At 33.4% G+C, this 17,641-nt stretch overlaps 1 protein-coding gene across 1 annotated transcript in view; it reads right to left on the reverse strand.

The window, feature by feature from the left end:
• Positions 1–17,641, reverse strand: part of emp (epithelial membrane protein) — a 93,845-nt gene that overhangs the window by 59,116 nt on the left and 17,088 nt on the right. The window contains exon 2 of the mRNA XM_090118691.1: positions 2,063–2,273. Within this exon, the coding sequence (XP_089974817.1) occupies positions 2,063–2,120 (58 nt within the window). The 5' untranslated portion in view covers positions 2,121–2,273. The remainder of the gene's footprint in view (positions 1–2,062; positions 2,274–17,641) is intronic.

Below are 17,641 nucleotides of genomic sequence, written 5' to 3' on the forward strand. Positions count from 1 at the left end.
ATACATTTGTAGATACATCAGCAAGGCTTGTAGGGTATTCACCTGTGTATTATAAAAATTAAAAAGGCGTTTAAATTCGATTTCGATAAATTTAAAATCCTCTTAAAACCTACATTTGACTAAATCCATGATGAAATATCCCAATAATATGTCTGAATATGCCGATAAGTTCGTCATTAATGGAAATGATATAAATAATCCCAGTTATAAAGCATTTTCAATACCTGCAGATACTATTGCATACTATATCAATCTATCTCTACGCCAAATTTCATCTAGATTGGTTCAGCCATTCTTGCGATAGAGTGGAAACTAGTAAACATATTTATATCTACAGTATTATTCTACGAATCAATATTATTTATTAGGTATTCTTTGAATATAATATGCATTAAGAAGTAAGATAATCAAGATTTTCTGATCAATGAGGCGTTTCGCCTGTAGGTATACATTTCGAGTCATATATGTACATACAAATAAAGGATAAACAAACATAAACACAGTTAAGGTTTATGACCATATAGAGTTAGAGTACACATATAGGTAAAGTGGGTTTTTACAGCTGATAATGAAAAACTAGGAAGTTTGATGATATTTTAGAAAAACAATAAATTTGACATAAACCTTACATAGATATTTATTTTTTATTGTGAAAATATAAATGTATTTAATCCTAAGAATATTAATACAAAAAATAACCTAACTGTAAAAAAATATTTGCTTATTATCTAGCTACAAATTGGATTCCTATCTATACTAATATTATAACGCTGTCGAGTTTATTTGTTTGTTTGAACGCGCTAATCTCAGAAACTACTAGTCCGATTTGAAAAATTCTTTCGGTGTTAGATAGCTCATTTAACGAGGAAAGCTATAGGGTAGGTATATACATATTATGCTAGGACCAACAGGAGCGGAGCCATGCGGGTGAAACCGCGCAGCTAGTAAAAAAATGTACATACGTAAAATCGTTATCACGAAATATATCAATAAAATATCTAATAGGCTTTATTGTTAATTATTAATGTACTTTAAATAGCTTTAAATAAGGTTATCGATGTAATAATACTATTTAAATCGAATAATATTAACATTAATGGAATTTATTGCTAGTCGAAAGAAAATAATATTACATACTTATTCCTAGTAGAACTTATCAGTATGAAACATGTAAGATTGTTCACATATATCTCCGAAATTGTGTGATGTGTAAGGCTTCTTAATTGTTATGTGTTTAAGCAAGCAGGGGCAATTTAGAGAACAGCTGAAATTGCTACGACCGCCGTGCAACCGAGATTGTTCCAATATTGCCCCTGAGGCAGGTACGTGAGTAGTAGTATATGTATAATATAATATGTTATATGCCTACTACCTGTTTTATATTATATACAAGACGCTTCACCGATTTCGTTTAGAATATAATTCAATAGAAATGTGGTCACACAAGATATGTGAATTAAATTAAAGTCCACATACACAAATATCATTCCAAACTCGTTCATTCAGGGTATTTTATTATTACAAATCGCGACATAACCTTCCAATATCTATCTTCATTCTTCGCCCGCGTTTTGCAAAGAAAAACCCGCATTGTTCCCGTTCCTGTTGAATTTCCGGGTACAGTAGCATACCTATGTCTTATTCTGGGTATATAGCTACCTACATACCAAATTTCATTGTAATCGGACCAGTTGTATTTGCGTGAAAGAGAAACAAACATCCATCTATTCATTTGAAGTACAAACCTAAGAATTTATAGCCTGCAATAAAAACGTCAAGTAAACAACATTTCTACCATATTATCTTAACGTATTCATACATATAAATCTTAGCTTTCCGATGAAAACCTGATGAATTACCTTCCTCAGAAATCACTCTATCTGTTAAAAAAAACCGCATAAAAATCCGTTGCGAAGTTTTAAAGATTTAAGCATACGGATATAGGGACGGAGAAAGCGTCTGTTCTATTATCTAGTAATATACCGAAATTCTTACACATTAGATTGATATAACGGCACATTTCTTTGCCATAAACAACCCATAAAAACTCATAAATACTTACACCACTTCCTCAAGAAGGCGCTCGTCAACTTGGCGCACAGTTTATCGCGGCCCTGCATTTTTAATAGTCACACACACACAAACACAATATACACACACAATCACTGAATCCGTTGCATTAGCGCGCGAGCGTTGCGCACATTACGTCCGTCGCGGTCGGCGGTCGGACAGCGACTGGCGGGCGGACGCGGGCCGGGTGCGTACGCGCAGCTCTGAAACGAGAAAAATAAATATAATATTTCTTTATAAGGTCACGGCTAAGGACCTTGCGCTAAGGATAGGTACGTATATGTGAAGGAAAAATCTTGTTAACAATTTTTGAATCGAGTTTTTGTGTTGTAAAAAAAACAACGTGACATTCGAGATGTGTTTTGAAATATTGTTATCTGCTTAAATCTGCACGTCGTCGCGAAGATTGTTATGTTTTATTTGCAATACCTGAGGCTGCATACCTTTATCAAGTTAAAATATTAGTTGTTTTAATACATCGTTATTTATAATATTATGTAATGAATAAAACTTGTGGGTTTTCATTGTTTATTCTGAACCATTTACTTATTAGTATTTTGACTTTAATTTGCTAAAATCTTTACCTAATTATTCAGACATCTATACTTATAAGTAGGGATGTAACGATACATGATTTTGCCGATACGATACCGATACCGATATTTGTAGTAATGTATCGGCGATACCGATACCGATACCGATATCGATGGCTTGGTAGAAAAATAAATAGTGAATTATGCATAAAAAGTTACCAACATTTAACAGAGACAACTGTTAATCGTATTCTTTTAAATAAAAATGCCAAATCAAAAAACAACAAAACCATTTATTTTAGTATTGTTATTTTACAAAGTCAGTTAAACTTTAAGTAATACCATGTAATACACATACAATCAGTACCTAATAAAAGTTTACTATTGGTAGAGTTTTTTCAGAAAACAAAGTGCGCACGCGCGGGCGGCCTCCCGCATCGTTCATTGGGCGCGGGTTTTTGAATTTTTTGATGTCAAAAAAATTGGTTGTTTGTAAAGTAGGTTTACGATCAAGATGTTTACGTGATAACATAATGCAGTGGCAGCGCTCGAGATGAAACAGGATATCGGTCCGTCTCTCTCTCGTTATACCTGCGATCGCGCTCGTGAGGTTTTGGTGTGACACAAGTTTATGAACATGTCACCCGACTAAAACGATTTTAAAAACGTTATCACGTTAAAAATTAAAAAAATTCAAAATTATTTATTTCTTTCCTTTACATAAACAAATTTGTGATTGGAACACTCCTAGTAAGCAAATAAAATGCTTGTGTCAGGAGGTTCCGCTCTTCCTTAACACTATTACAGAAACATAAATAAAACAATATGAATGAATACAATGCAAAAACATAAAATAAAAGAAAGAATTTAATAAAAAAAAATATCGGTATCGGTTGATTTATTATCGGCGATACCGATATATCGGCTTGCCGATTATATCGGCCGATATATCGGTATCGGTATTGGTATCGTTACATCCCTACTTATAAGATTTCATTATTATACCTTATTATATAATTTATGTATAATACTTAATTTTCTAACTACAGAGTACAGACAGAGTACACTAATGTGTCCTAATTGATCAATTACTATATTCTTCATTACGTAGATTCCTCTTAATTCTATAGAGAATAACTACTAATGGTCTAGGTATTTGAAAATTTACATAAAGTACCTTAATAAAAATCTTTAATTTTTTCAACCACAGCATACAAACACACTCTTAAATTATATATTTATCAACCTAGAATATTCGTCACAAAACAAACTTCATAGGTACCTACTGACTAAATTAAAAAGTCAAAATCTTTAAAATCTCCATAATATATCAGGGTCACTATTTTTCCGGTATCAAACCTTGGACACTTAATTCATTTCACATTGGCCCCGATGATAATATAAATGATTAAATAATTTTGTCATTTTTGAGGGTAGGTCAAAGGGCGCCTTTTAAATGTAGGAAACGGTTATTTTCTGAAATGGCAGAGCATTTGCGTCATCTTTGGAGGACATTTAAAATTACTTTTTGAGAGGAAAATACATTTATTAATTCTTCATAATAAGAAATTAAGAATGTAAGTAATAATTCTTAATGCTAACTAAATATTCAACTCAGAGCTGTCATTATTTTTCTGTGGACGTCTTTCGGTTTTTAACCGACTTTAAAAAAAAGGAGGAGGTTATCAATTCGGCCGGTATGTTTTTTTTATTTTTTTTTTTATGTATGTACACCGATTACTCCGTGGTTTCTGAACCGATTTACGTGATTCTTTTTTTGTTCGATGCGGGATGGTGTCGAATTGGTCCCATAAAAATTTTATTCGGATAGGCCCAGTAGTTTTTATTTTTATGAGCATTTTTGTCTGTATTTGTAAATGTTGTAAGTGCAAGTTTGAAGTCGGTTGTTTTTAACGCAGTTATTGACTTGTTATATTCATTAGTTTCTTTAAAAAAGTTATCTTTTTCTGCTTGTATGTAATGATGATATTAAAGTGTTATTTTCAATTAATAATTTTTACCTCCGCCTTTACAATCGCGCTTATACAATCAATGAAGCTGCATAATCTTAAATCTATCAAACATAAAAATCCTCCAAAATTAGTTCAGTCGTTTTTTACATTAAAATGAACAACCAACAATTGAAGCCGTTTATCCACCTTTGGCATCTACTTCGTAAGATTATTTAATATTCACCGAACAGTTTAAGTAAATTCGTGTTAAACTCAAGTTAAAAATAAGTTACATGTAAGGAATAACTTAATTTCGTCGAAAGTATGTCATGTAATGGCTTGGCAAGGTTAACTTGGTTAAGTTGAGAAAAGTATTTAGACATGTTAACTTGAAATAGACAGCTACCTTGAGGTTCAGTGATTAGAGCAAACTTAATTGTAACTGGTAGGTTTAAAGTTCTATTCCATTGGAGGCTAAATCAACTAGGAAAGGTAAATTTCAATCTATACTAATATTTTCAAGCTGAAGATTTTATTTGTTTGGTTGAACGCGCTAATCTCAGGAATTGCGGGTCAGATTTGAAAAATTATTTCATTGTTAGATAGCCCATTTTTCGAAGAAGGCTAGAGGCTATATATCATCTCGCTAAGACCAACAGGAGCGGAGCAATGCGGATAAAACTGCGGGGAACAATTAGGTATATTCATTCAATAATTAGACTTCAGAAATACTATTCGATCGCTATATAATATCTTGGTAAGACCCTGCCCCCCTAGTCAAGTGGCTTTCTGTTAGCGTAGCGTTCAATAGAATAGACTACGAATGTATGAGATTGACGTAGGCTGTAGATAAACGTATCTACAGGTTACGTCAATCTCATACATTCGTAGTCTATTCTATTGAACGCTACGCTAACAGAAAGCCACTTGACTAGGGGGGCATTTTCTAGAGAAGATGGCCAATATTTTTTCACCTGTTACCCATATTGCGATAATTCACTGTTTCAATTTTATTATAAACACAATATAGCCAATTTGGTTTTAATAATAACCATACCAATGAAATCAACATGAACTGCATACAAAATATTCACGCAAAGGCTGACGAAAATATCTTAAGTTATAGACGAAGAACAAATAGATATCGCTAAAGTGGAACTCATAACCCTGTATCTAGGTCAGTAGGTTTAAAATGTAACTACGAAGACAGTAAAGCTTTGGTAATAACAATTTATTAGCGTATCTCCGCTGCGGAAACATAAAATTAGAGTCCAAATTGAAATGCTATTGTATAAATTGCTAGAAACAATCTACAAAGAAATTGTCTTACCAACAACATTAACTTCTAACAAACAGACCCTTAAACGTAGAAACCTGGAGGGTTACTTAAAACCATGATGTCTTAAAGCAGTATTAATTCCAGTTTGCAAACATGACTGAGCTATCTAGGTCATCTAGCGACATCACTTTCCTAAACTGGAATGAACACAGCTTACAACATCATGTTTACACCCCTGGAGTAAGATCCAACCATCCCTAAACTTCCAAAGTTCTTCAGAAATCACAAAACACTCAAATTCATAATTATTTCCATGTCTATCTGTTCGTCTTTGCCCTTTCCAAACTTCGAAGATTACCAACGACGATTAGCAGTCGAGATCCGCTGATGCTGTTACATAAACGCATTCTTCCCAAGCCGTAAGATCGACAATCGTGTAATAATTAATTTAGGTTGTGTATTGAGTACAACTTTCTCGCGTTGAGTAATATTATGCAAAACGAGTTTAACTTCTTTGGGTTAGTAATATCTGTGTCGTATTACCAGATATATATGGTCTGTGGGACTGATTTTGTTTCATTTCTTTCCAACTACATCATGACGTGTCATCTATCTAGATTATGAAAAGGCTTCATTTCTCTTACTTTGTAATAGTCAATACTCCATTAATGATATCAAAATGACCCTCATTCATAAAGAAAGCTACTTAATTTGATCTGGGCCGATTGACGTATGCTATAACAGTTTTAGTACTCTCGTTTCATGCCTGTTCAACCTAAAAACAAAATATGTTCAAACTTACAATTATTCTCTTTAAACGCAGCAATGAATTGTCAATTACATAATAATCTTCAGCTGTTTTCCCATTCACTATCGTCTTACGAGTAAGAAATATTAAAATACAAAAAGTAACATAAAAAGCTATGTCTATATTATTAACCTTTGACCAAACTATTAGGTTCAGAGAGCAAAAACAATTACTGTTCTATAGGTCTACCAGAATCTGATGGCATATTTATATTTAAGAAATAAAAGATTTTTATGTGGCAACTTATTTGACAACTATCAAATTGGATGACAAATTATTTGTCTTTTTTGCAGTTGATGAATAATTTTTAGGATTTTGTCTAAAATATCTTCGAAAATGTCGAAAAAGCCGCTGCGATCACAAGCAAGAGGTGTTGTTTATAATGTGTATAGAAAAACATTCGATGAAGAAGGGTCAAACACATCACAATTTTCAATTTTGAAGATTTTATTGGTAAATTGGACTTACCCGTTTTGATACTATAAATTAAAAAATAATTTGGAAAATCCAAAAGTGCACGCCTCATAATTTTTTTTTAATAATTATTTATTAATTATTATTTTTGTTTATTTAATAACAATTAAACCACATCGAATCAGACCCTGAAAAATGAAAGGGTTCTATTCCTGAGCATACTCAAGCGTAAGAGAAAAAAAAAGACTCGATTAGTAAAGTATTTATATTTATATATGAAAACTTATTACAGGAGTTTCCAATACGGCTATTCGCCAAGTCCAAGCTGTCCAAGTCAATTTTATAATGTGTGTCTGTTAATACTTACGAAAATAAACATTATTTTATTTTATTTTTATTTTATTTTATAATAAATTATAAACAGTTTTGATCTACATTATCATTATATCGATATTTTCACATGGCATACTAGTAATGAATATACAAATATAGGTATGTGTAAATAATAATATGTATTACCTGTATAAAAGTAATTTGTATAATTGTATATTATACATTTAAGTATGTACCTACTACCTACATAATATTAAGTGGATATCGTACAGTATTGTCCACTTATGTAATGTGAGTAATGATATTGAGGACAAAATAAAAAAAAATAAGCAGTATCAAGATCGTTCAGTCCATTTTCCCTAGGGTTGCACACTCAAAATTTTGATTTCCCTAATTGCCATCAGATTCTGGTTTACCTATACAATCTTTAACAATTTTCTTAGAGCGGCCGTACACGAGCGGCTCGAGCAGTTAACGGCTGAGCGACGTACACGGACTGCTCGAGCTGTCGCTACAAACCGCGCAGTGGACGGCTTGAGGTGGTCGCGACTGCTCGAGCAGTCCGTGTACGGCAGTGAATGAATGTCTATAGTTCACCGCGCGGTCGCGGCTTCAAGCCGTCGGTCGGCTCTGTGTAGAGATTGGCAGTGTTACCTAATCGTTGCTAATTGGATTTTAAAGTTATTTAATTTAAGTCCGTATCAGCTAAATGTTATATGTAATTTAGAGATTTAAATAACACCGCAAAATTATAGCGGGCAATTTTTGTGCAATTATACTATTCCGATCTTTAAATAAATTGAGATATAAATAAAAATATTTTATTCGGAGCAATTCACTGCTGTCTTTGTCAATCTCTATGGTCATTTAAAATCTACTTTGCAGATGGTTAGTTTACAATTTATATATTCCACTGGACCCGCATTACTCCGCTCCTGTTGTTCTAAGCTTGATGATTAGCCTATAGCCTTCCTCGATAAATGGGCTATCTAACACCGAAATAATTTTAAGCTATTGCATAGCTTCTATCGCGGGCCTTGAGCACGGGGACCGAATCCAGAAATTCCGTAACGAAAAAACCTCACGCTCCCCACTCCGACGGGCGCGGAGGTGTGGCTTGAAGGCATAGCATGCAATAGCTTTACCGCGGCAGTCCCCGAGTGCCACACGTCTTTTTTAATTATAGATTTATTCCACTAGAATTCATCAGCAACGATTTTGCATCCTCAAACATCATAGGTTATTCAACTAAACTTCTTTAGCTAACGTCAAAATTCATAATACCTAGAAATTTCTACAAACCATTCGGAAAGTAGTTCCTACAGAGAAGACCCGTCGAAAGGTTTGTAGCTGCTCCTTTCAAGTATTTGAATTATTAGTATACTAGTCTACTAATAATTCCCAAAATGACCTCCAGAATGTTCTATTCAGAACACAAAACCTCGACCTTATTTATCACGATCCACGACAATACCGTTTATATCTCTTAGACAATCCGTTGCAAAACGCATGAGAATTTTAACATTTGCCAACACTAGCACAATGTGTATGATAATTAACTCCAAACTGTTTCGTAATTTTGCGGCTGATTAATTATACTGTCTTGTTCTTGAAAGGTATCCTTTTCTGTACTTTGAAAGATGTAGGCAGTAGGCAGTAGGCAGAGTTGCTTGGTGTTGGTGGATGGGACAAAAAATCCTACTTAATTTTCTAAACAGGGTGTAATCGTTAAGTGTGCACATGCGATTATTCCGTAACTATTACAGATATCAAAAAACTGTAAACTGATATCGAAAGTACATAACCTAATGAGTAAAATGGCCATAATATTTTTTTTTTAATAAAATGAGAATTATCTTAAAAATTATTATGAAACCCTCCCATCCGTACATTCAGTATGAGATATGAATATCCCATGTACATTTAATATGAAAGATTTTAGCTTTTTCTTACTTTATTTGGTTTTCTGCTTTAAATACTTCGCAAATTTGAAGGAAATTTTATTTAGAAACTTTAAATAGCAGTACCTCATTGTATTGAACAATGAAGACGTCACTTCGAAAATCTGCTATGGATACAAAATGTATTGGAAATAAAATGTATGGGAGCGTTTAATGTAACATTTTTGGACATTTCCCGTTTTATTTTTTAAATGTTATTATTGCCATTTTACTCTTTAAGTAAAGGGCTTTTGATGTCAGTATAAAGTTTTTTGATATCTGCAATAGTTACGGAATAATAGCCTGTGCACACTTAACGATTAAACCCTGTATACGCCATTCACTAAAGCCATAAAGAAGAATCATTTGATTAACTACATACAACCATGTTAATATTATGTCACGAAGAGAAAATATTTGTTTTCTACATGGTGTAATTGTTATTCTCCACAGAACAACATATTTTTAATTACATATTTCCTTGCAAGTGATTAATATAAAGAATATTCAATCAATCACCGCTATTGTGGTCTACGTTACTACAACATATTGGTTGTGACTCAGAATGCGTCATTTGGTTTACTCAAGGGCAATATTATATACTTACTAGCGGTCCGCCCCGGCTTCGCCCGTGGTACATATGAAAAATAGATGTTGGCCGATTCTCAGACTTACCCGATATGCACAGAAAATTTCATGAGAATCGGTCGACCCGTTTCGGAGGAGTATGCAGACTAACATTGTGACACGAGAATTTTATATATAAGATGATGATATTTTTATTCCTTGTTTGGAAAGGACGTAAGAAGTTTATAAGGTACTAGCTTTCCGCCCGCGGCTTCGCCCGCGTTTTCAAAGAAAAACCCGTTCCCATAGGATTTCCGGGATAAAACCTATCCTATGTCCTTTCTCGGGTATCAAAATATCTTCATACCAAATTTCATGCAAATTGGTTCAGTAGTTAAGGCGTGATTGAGTAACAGACAGACAGACAGAGTTACTTTCGCATTTATAATATTAGTATGGATGTATATTTTTATTTGGCACATTCGATAATTGTCGTTGAATTTATTTTAGTAATGAAACGGGAAGTATAGCTTAGTTAGTATATAGTTTTTTGAACACATCAAAAGTCAAAACTTTACACCATTATAAAGCAGGAACACTATCGAAAATGGTCTATTTTAAATTTCTTTAGAATTCCTGATGTCCCAACAAATCAGGATTCTCATGTAAGAATGGGGATGTTCACACTTCCATCAATTACTTGCAATATACACCGGTGTATCGAAACCTAATTGTAGGTTAAGGTATGAAGCCTTGACGAGCAGCACATTTCGCCACCTTCCTTATGCGCAAGCCAGGAAGACAGAATCCTGTACGCGTAGCATCTATTGCCAAATGTTCCGCGTTATTGATTGGTCAATCGACCTTATCGCTATTATTATCTACTGGCTCGAGTAGCTATGCTCGCAATGGGCAGTGATGGGCGAGTAGAGGCAATCACGATAGTGTAGAGAGCCTTAATGATTGGCCGTTATTGTAGACTAGCTGTGCCCCGCGTTTTCACCCGTATTGCTCCGCTCCTGTTGGTCTTAGCGTGATTATCGTCGATAAATACTACAAAAGACTACAAAACCTGACTGACTACAAATGATTATTCTTGACAAGAAATTCGAATTAGCGATATGCTAGTGTCACATATGTCATAGTATATTGAATACTAACAGTAGGATAAATAGCCTTTTGAAAAGACTTTTAGAATAGAAGTAAGCAGGCTTTTCAAACTACATCATAAAAAAAAGGTCCTCATTTCGACTGTAATTTTAGGTGAATTGATTTTTGATGATTCATGGAAATGTGGCATGTGGAAATGTGGCTAATTGACCATTTACTTCAGTTTTGCTTTTTGCTCAAGATATTTGATTCATGCCATCTCACTTTAATGTCTAATTGCGAGTAAGTTAATGTGCCGTTTTTGAAGATCAAAGTTGTGTTGGTAACTTATACTAGACCTTTTACTTCTTATCCATTAGTGACAACTTCTTACGAGTCTCGTCAATGCGCATGTTTGTGTGTGTGAACCATTTCTAACGTTTTATATGCAGTTTCCATACTGTTCACATTCTATATACTGTACAGTTCGAATTGACGCGTCGCTTATGTAAAACAACGTGCGCTTTGCATTTATTAAGAATCTCTAGAATTACGTATTCTAGTGTGTTTTTTATTGATAGAAAGGCGACGTTTCGTTTCGGTCAATAGTATGGAATGAATTATATGTCTGATGTTGCACACTATATTGACCGACATTTGAGGTTCATCAAAATGTTTGTTTTTTAACATTCATTTTGTTTTAATCTAAACTTTTTGATTTTGTCTTTTCTGAATAATGCACGTGTGTAATTGAAATTCAAATTATATTTATTTGGAAGAATGTAGTTACAAAATATAACAGATGTTTTAATTACAATATTATGCGGCTAATACATTCTACTAATCCATTGGGTGTGCAAATATTAAAATAGAAAGCTAAGATTTATTTATTACTAGGTTTCCGCCCGCGGCTTCGCCCGTGCAGTTAAAGAAAAACCCGCATAATTCCAGTTACCGTGGGATTTCCGGGATTGCGTCATTTTCCTGGGATAAAAAGTAGCCTATCTATCTATGTAGCACTTTTATCGTGACAAAATCAAACGTTTATCTCGAGAAAAAAAGAGCGCCAAAAGTGGTTTATCGCAGATAAAACCAAAACTAAAAAAAAAAACTAAAAGTAATTACACAAAATGCTCTGACAAATATCTTGCAAATGTTTTAATATAATTGTTTATGAAAAAAAAATCATAATAAGTATTACCATGTCAAGTAGAAAACGTAAAAGTGTGAAAATTAAAGCTAACTTGGTGATTTTTTTTTATCGAGTAAATTTTAATATTTTATGTTTTTGATTGAACAGAATCGTTGAACATATCATCTAGTTTGATATATATTTTTTATTTTTTAGATTTGGTCTTGCATATTACACGTATCATCTAATAGAAGATTGGTTATTTTGCTTTATGCGCCCCCTTAACCACAGTATGTCAGATTAAAACTGCAGAATTCCCGTACCCTAACATTCTTGCTAACGTTAGTTACCGTTTCACAGGGGAAACGGACATTACAATAAATGAACGGATTCCTTCCTTCCGGTAGCAAATACCACGAATAAAAGTGAAATAGTCTGTTCTACACCATTACACCTCTATTCGCATTTTAATTGACAAATAATAAAGATGGATACAGGCCATCAATTAATTCAGGCAGTCTAAAGACATCTGAACTTCCGTGATATGCACCTATGATTTATATATGTATTTACAATGAACTAGCTTTCAGCCTGCGGCTTCGCCCGCTCTGCCCATGTCTTATTCTGGGTCTTCACCTACATACCTACCAAATTTCATTGTAATTAGTTCAGTAGTATTTGCGTGAGAAAGACAAACATCCATCCTCACAAACTTTCGCATTAATATTAGTAGGATTAAAGTTTTTAGAAGTCTGAATAAATAAATGTGAGTTTGATTTACGTAATCCAAGAATGTGAATCATTTACCTATTGTTTCATTATTTCTTGCAATATAATTATTGTATTTACCGCGTGTTTACACTATATAAGTACATAACTGATTGACTCGTGTAGGTAAGCCAAATCCTACTATGTAGGTACTTCACTACATACCTAGTATAAAACACTTTCTCTGTCCCTATGTATGCTTAAATCTTTAAAACTACGCTACGGATTTTGATGCGTTTTTTTTAATAGATAGAGTGATTCAAGAGGAAGGTTTTAGTATATAATTTATTATGTTTTAGACAAAGCGGGCGAAGCTGCGGGCGGAAAGCTAGTAATATTATAAATGCGAAAGTGTGTGAGGATGTGTGTGTGTGTGTTTGTTACTCTTTCACGCAAATTCTACTAAACCGATTACAAGGAAATTTAGCACACATATAGAGGGTAACTTGGATTAACACATAGGATAGGTTTTATCCCGGAAATTCCACGGGAACGGGAACTATGCTGGTTTTCCTTTGAAAACGTGGGCGAAGCCGCGGGCGGAAATCTAGTTAAATAAATAATAGCTCGTTAGAAGGAACACTGTCGTTTTCTATTAAATGACGGACATGTAGTTTTAATTATTTTACCCAATTGTTAATTATTATTTTTAATTAATTTTTTTATTCCTTCCTTTTGAACACGATTTCCTTCTAGCTTCTTTCTCTTTTATATAGTAATCTCAGCCATCGACTTCGCTCGCGAACTACTCGCATAACAACTTAAGTACTAATTTATTTCCTCTTTGCAAACCACTTCATCTGTTCCAGCGTAACAGAAAGACAAACAAACACTTTATATATATTAGTATAAGTGGTTATTATGCCTATTAGCAAATAAATGAACCGCGGAAATACATACAATTAAAATCACCTTCAAAACTATTTATATTATACATACTTTGTACTTTGATCGGACATATTTATAGGTAAATATACTAGCTTTTCGCCCGCGGCTTCGCCCGCGTTGTCTAAAACCAAATAAATTATATACTAAACCTTCCTCTATCTATTAAAAAAAACCTCATCAAATTCCGTTGCGTAGTTCTAAAGATTTAAGCATACATAGGGACTGAGAAAGCGACTTTGATTTATAGGTACTATGTAGTGACTATCTGTTCGCCCGCAGCTTCGCCCGCGCAGTCAAAGGAAAACCCGCATAGTTCCAGTCCCCGCAGTATTTTCGGGATAAGACCTTTCCCATGTGTTAATCCAAGTTACAATCTGTGTGTCTGACAAATTTGATGAAAATCGGTAGAGCAGTTTTGGCGTGAAGGAGTAGCAAACAAAGAAACATACATACAAACCTACCTACCTTTTTCAATCTTTTCATTTTCCTATATCCCAAGGTTGCCTGGAAGAAATCGCTTCAAAGCGATAAGGCCGCCAATTTGTACGGTGAAGATTCTTTTTGTATATTATTGTATTGTATATCTGTGCATTGTACAATAAAGTGTTTTTTATTTATTTATTTATTTATACAAACTTTCGCATTTTTAATATTAGTAGGATTTAATGCTAGATCTCCGCACGCGACTTCGCCCTTTTTGTAGAAGATTAAACAAATTATAAAAAGACCACTCTTTCTATTTAAAAAAAAACCTCATCAAAATCCGTTGCGTAGTTTTAAAGATAAGTATACATATATAGGGACGGACATACAGCGACAACGACTTTGTTTTATACTATGTAGCGACTGTACTTTGGTCGGATATATTTATAATTATATTTAAGATAAATGCTTGCCTTGGGGTGACCGCGAAATAAGATATTTAAACATAATAAAACGAGTTATAGCGATTTTTTTACGTAATTTTTATATGCCGAAAAGCATTTTTTTATCTAGGTGCCTACCTATATTAAAGCGTTTTTATTTAGTTAAGGATCTTGACGCGATCTAAATGTTTAATTTAGTTTTTATACAAGCTACATAATAGGTAGATACCTACTATTCAATATAGGGTTGCCACTCGAATAAACTTATATTGGTTAAAAAGTGAAGTCCCATGTCCCCAAGTGGGGTAAGGGGCAGATGCATTATACATCTGTTTCCCTGATCGATTTTCTTTAGGGACAAGTAGGTGATCAGCCTTCTGTGTACTACCAGATCAAGACATTTTTTTCTTCGTCTCCACCGAGAATCGAATCCAGGACCCCTCGGCGCTACGCTCACGCGTCAACCACGTAACTAGCGGTTCGCCCCGGCTTCTTCCGTGATACACGATTACGTTTTCTCTCCAGAACCATCCTCGTACTTCAAGGAATATTATAAAAAATAACGAAATCCGTTCAGCCGTTCTCGCGCTTATCAACACATTTTGCAATTCATTTTTTTATGTAGTTTAGAATCTGAATAAATATTAAATGTAATGTATTATCGTAATCATCCAGAATGCAATTCTTATATAAAAAATCGGTCCACATTTCACATGCATTTTTACACTGTATATTTCACCATAATCGGGTGACAAATATCAATTAAATTTATTAAAAACAATAATACAAGCACAGCACAACACAACACCTCCACACCACAAGATCATAGGTAAGTATACCTTCACAAAGAAAAAGAAATACTTAAAAATTACGATTTTTTTTTATAATACGCCTCATAGTTTTTTTGAATTTTTTAAGTGAATAATTTCAAAATCGTGACAACCCGTATAATCGTATCAAAAATTCATGTCACGAAAAGCGTTGGTGGAATATTTCAGTTTTTTGCTATTATTATTATTTATTATAATCATAATATTTTGTCATACGTATGAACAAACAACTAGGTAAGCACATTTTTTTATAAATTGTAAAAAATATGTTGTACAGCACGTGACATGAATATTATTTATAATGAACTAGCGCTGCCCCGAGGTTTTACCCGTATTGCTCCGCTCCTGTTGGTCTTAGCTTAGCGTGATGATGTTAGCTTACTCGATAAATGGGCTATCTAACACGGAAATAATTTTTCAAATCGGACCAGTAGTTCCTGTGATTAGCGTGTTCAAACAAACTAAGTACTAGCCTTCCGCCCGCAGCTTCGCCCGCTTTATCTAAAACATAATATATTATATACTAAAACCTTCCTCTATCTATTAAAAAAAACCACATCAAATTCCGTTGCGTAGTTTTAAAGATTTAAGCGTACAAAGGGACATAGGGACAAAGAGAGCGACTTTGTTATATACATATATACTATATTGTAATGTGTGAATTCTGTGGTAGTGATAAATAATATCTATTTTTCTTTATACATTTGTTTATTATTAGACAGAGCGAGACAGCAATATTCTTTGTTTGATTATCTGTATAATCAAATGAGCATTGTTTAATTTGTCTTGCATCACTGTTTTGACTTGAATGTAAAGGGACTTGTTCATAAATCATAACAATCATAATACATTTGAATTGAATGCTTTTAAAATATTGTTGATAACTTCTTTAGGTACATTGAGAGTAAAATTTCAAGGTCGCGTCATGGCAATACCGTCACGTCATGGAGAAAGGCGACGATTTTGGTATCTTTGAATCTTGCCAAAGAAGTTTCACTTCTGACACGTGTGCTCGGCACGCACGCTCTTTCTTATTATTTTTATTATGTTTAAAGTAGACAAGTAAAGTTGGATAGTTAAAAGAAATCTGATATCAATTTCAATCAAGTGTAAAAGGACCTTTACAACCGCAACAATAATGATTATTTATGACAAAGACAAAGCACCTTTATTTCAATCCCCACGGATTATAATTATTGTTATTAATATTAATCAACTAATTATATATTCTTTATGAATCGTTGAGTATAATTTCTTTTGTTTTCTTGTTATTATTTTGAATAGGGAAAAGTGATATAAGAATTATGTATCTTTATAACTAGCTGCGCCCCGTGGTTTTACCCGCTTTGCTCCGCTCCTGTTCGTCTTAGCGTAATGATATATAGCCTGTAGTCTTCCTCGATAAATGGGCTATCTAACACCGAAAGAATTTTTAAAATCGTACCAGTAGTTCCTGAGATTAGGGCGTTTAAACAAACAAACAAACTCTTCAGCTTTATAATATTAAAGTATAGATTTTAAATATTCTGGTTTTATTTTTTAAACTTACATAGTACATGAATTACAATTATAAACTACTATGTTTTGCTCAATAGAGTAATAATTTGGAAAATCCAAAAGTGCACGCCTCATAATTTTTTTTTAATAAATATTTATTAATTATTATTTTTGTTTATTTAATAACAATTAAACCACATCGAATCAGACCCTGAAAAATGAAAGGGTTCTATTCCTGAGCATACTCAAGCGTAAGAGAAAAAAAAAGACTCGATTAGTAAAGTATTTCGGTCGCTATCGTGTTAACAAGAAAAAGGATCCGCACATACAGACACACGGACGTCCAAGACAGAACTTTTTTAAACTGTTTTTAACTAGTTTAAATAACAAAAATGACATCAAAAATATCATGAACGTTAAAAATAGTGTTTTTTCTTAATATGTATACACATACATATTAAGAAAAAACTAAAAATACATACACATGTATTATCTTACAAGTGCAATGTATGATACATAAAGACATTTTAAGTTTGAAAAATCAGATGTTTTGCGCGAAGTGACAGTAGTACCCACCTCAACGCTTCGCTTATGAGGCGAGTAAAAGTTAACAACTTTTAATGAAAAAAAAAATTAATCCATATAAATTTTATAAAGCAGAAGAATTAAACGCAC

Source organism: Colias eurytheme, chromosome 30, assembly GCF_061535395.1.
Source record: "Colias eurytheme isolate Ceu_HAF_F1 chromosome 30, ilColEury1 Martin Lab GWU primary, whole genome shotgun sequence".
Classification (NCBI taxonomy): Eukaryota; Metazoa; Arthropoda; class Insecta; order Lepidoptera; family Pieridae; genus Colias; species Colias eurytheme.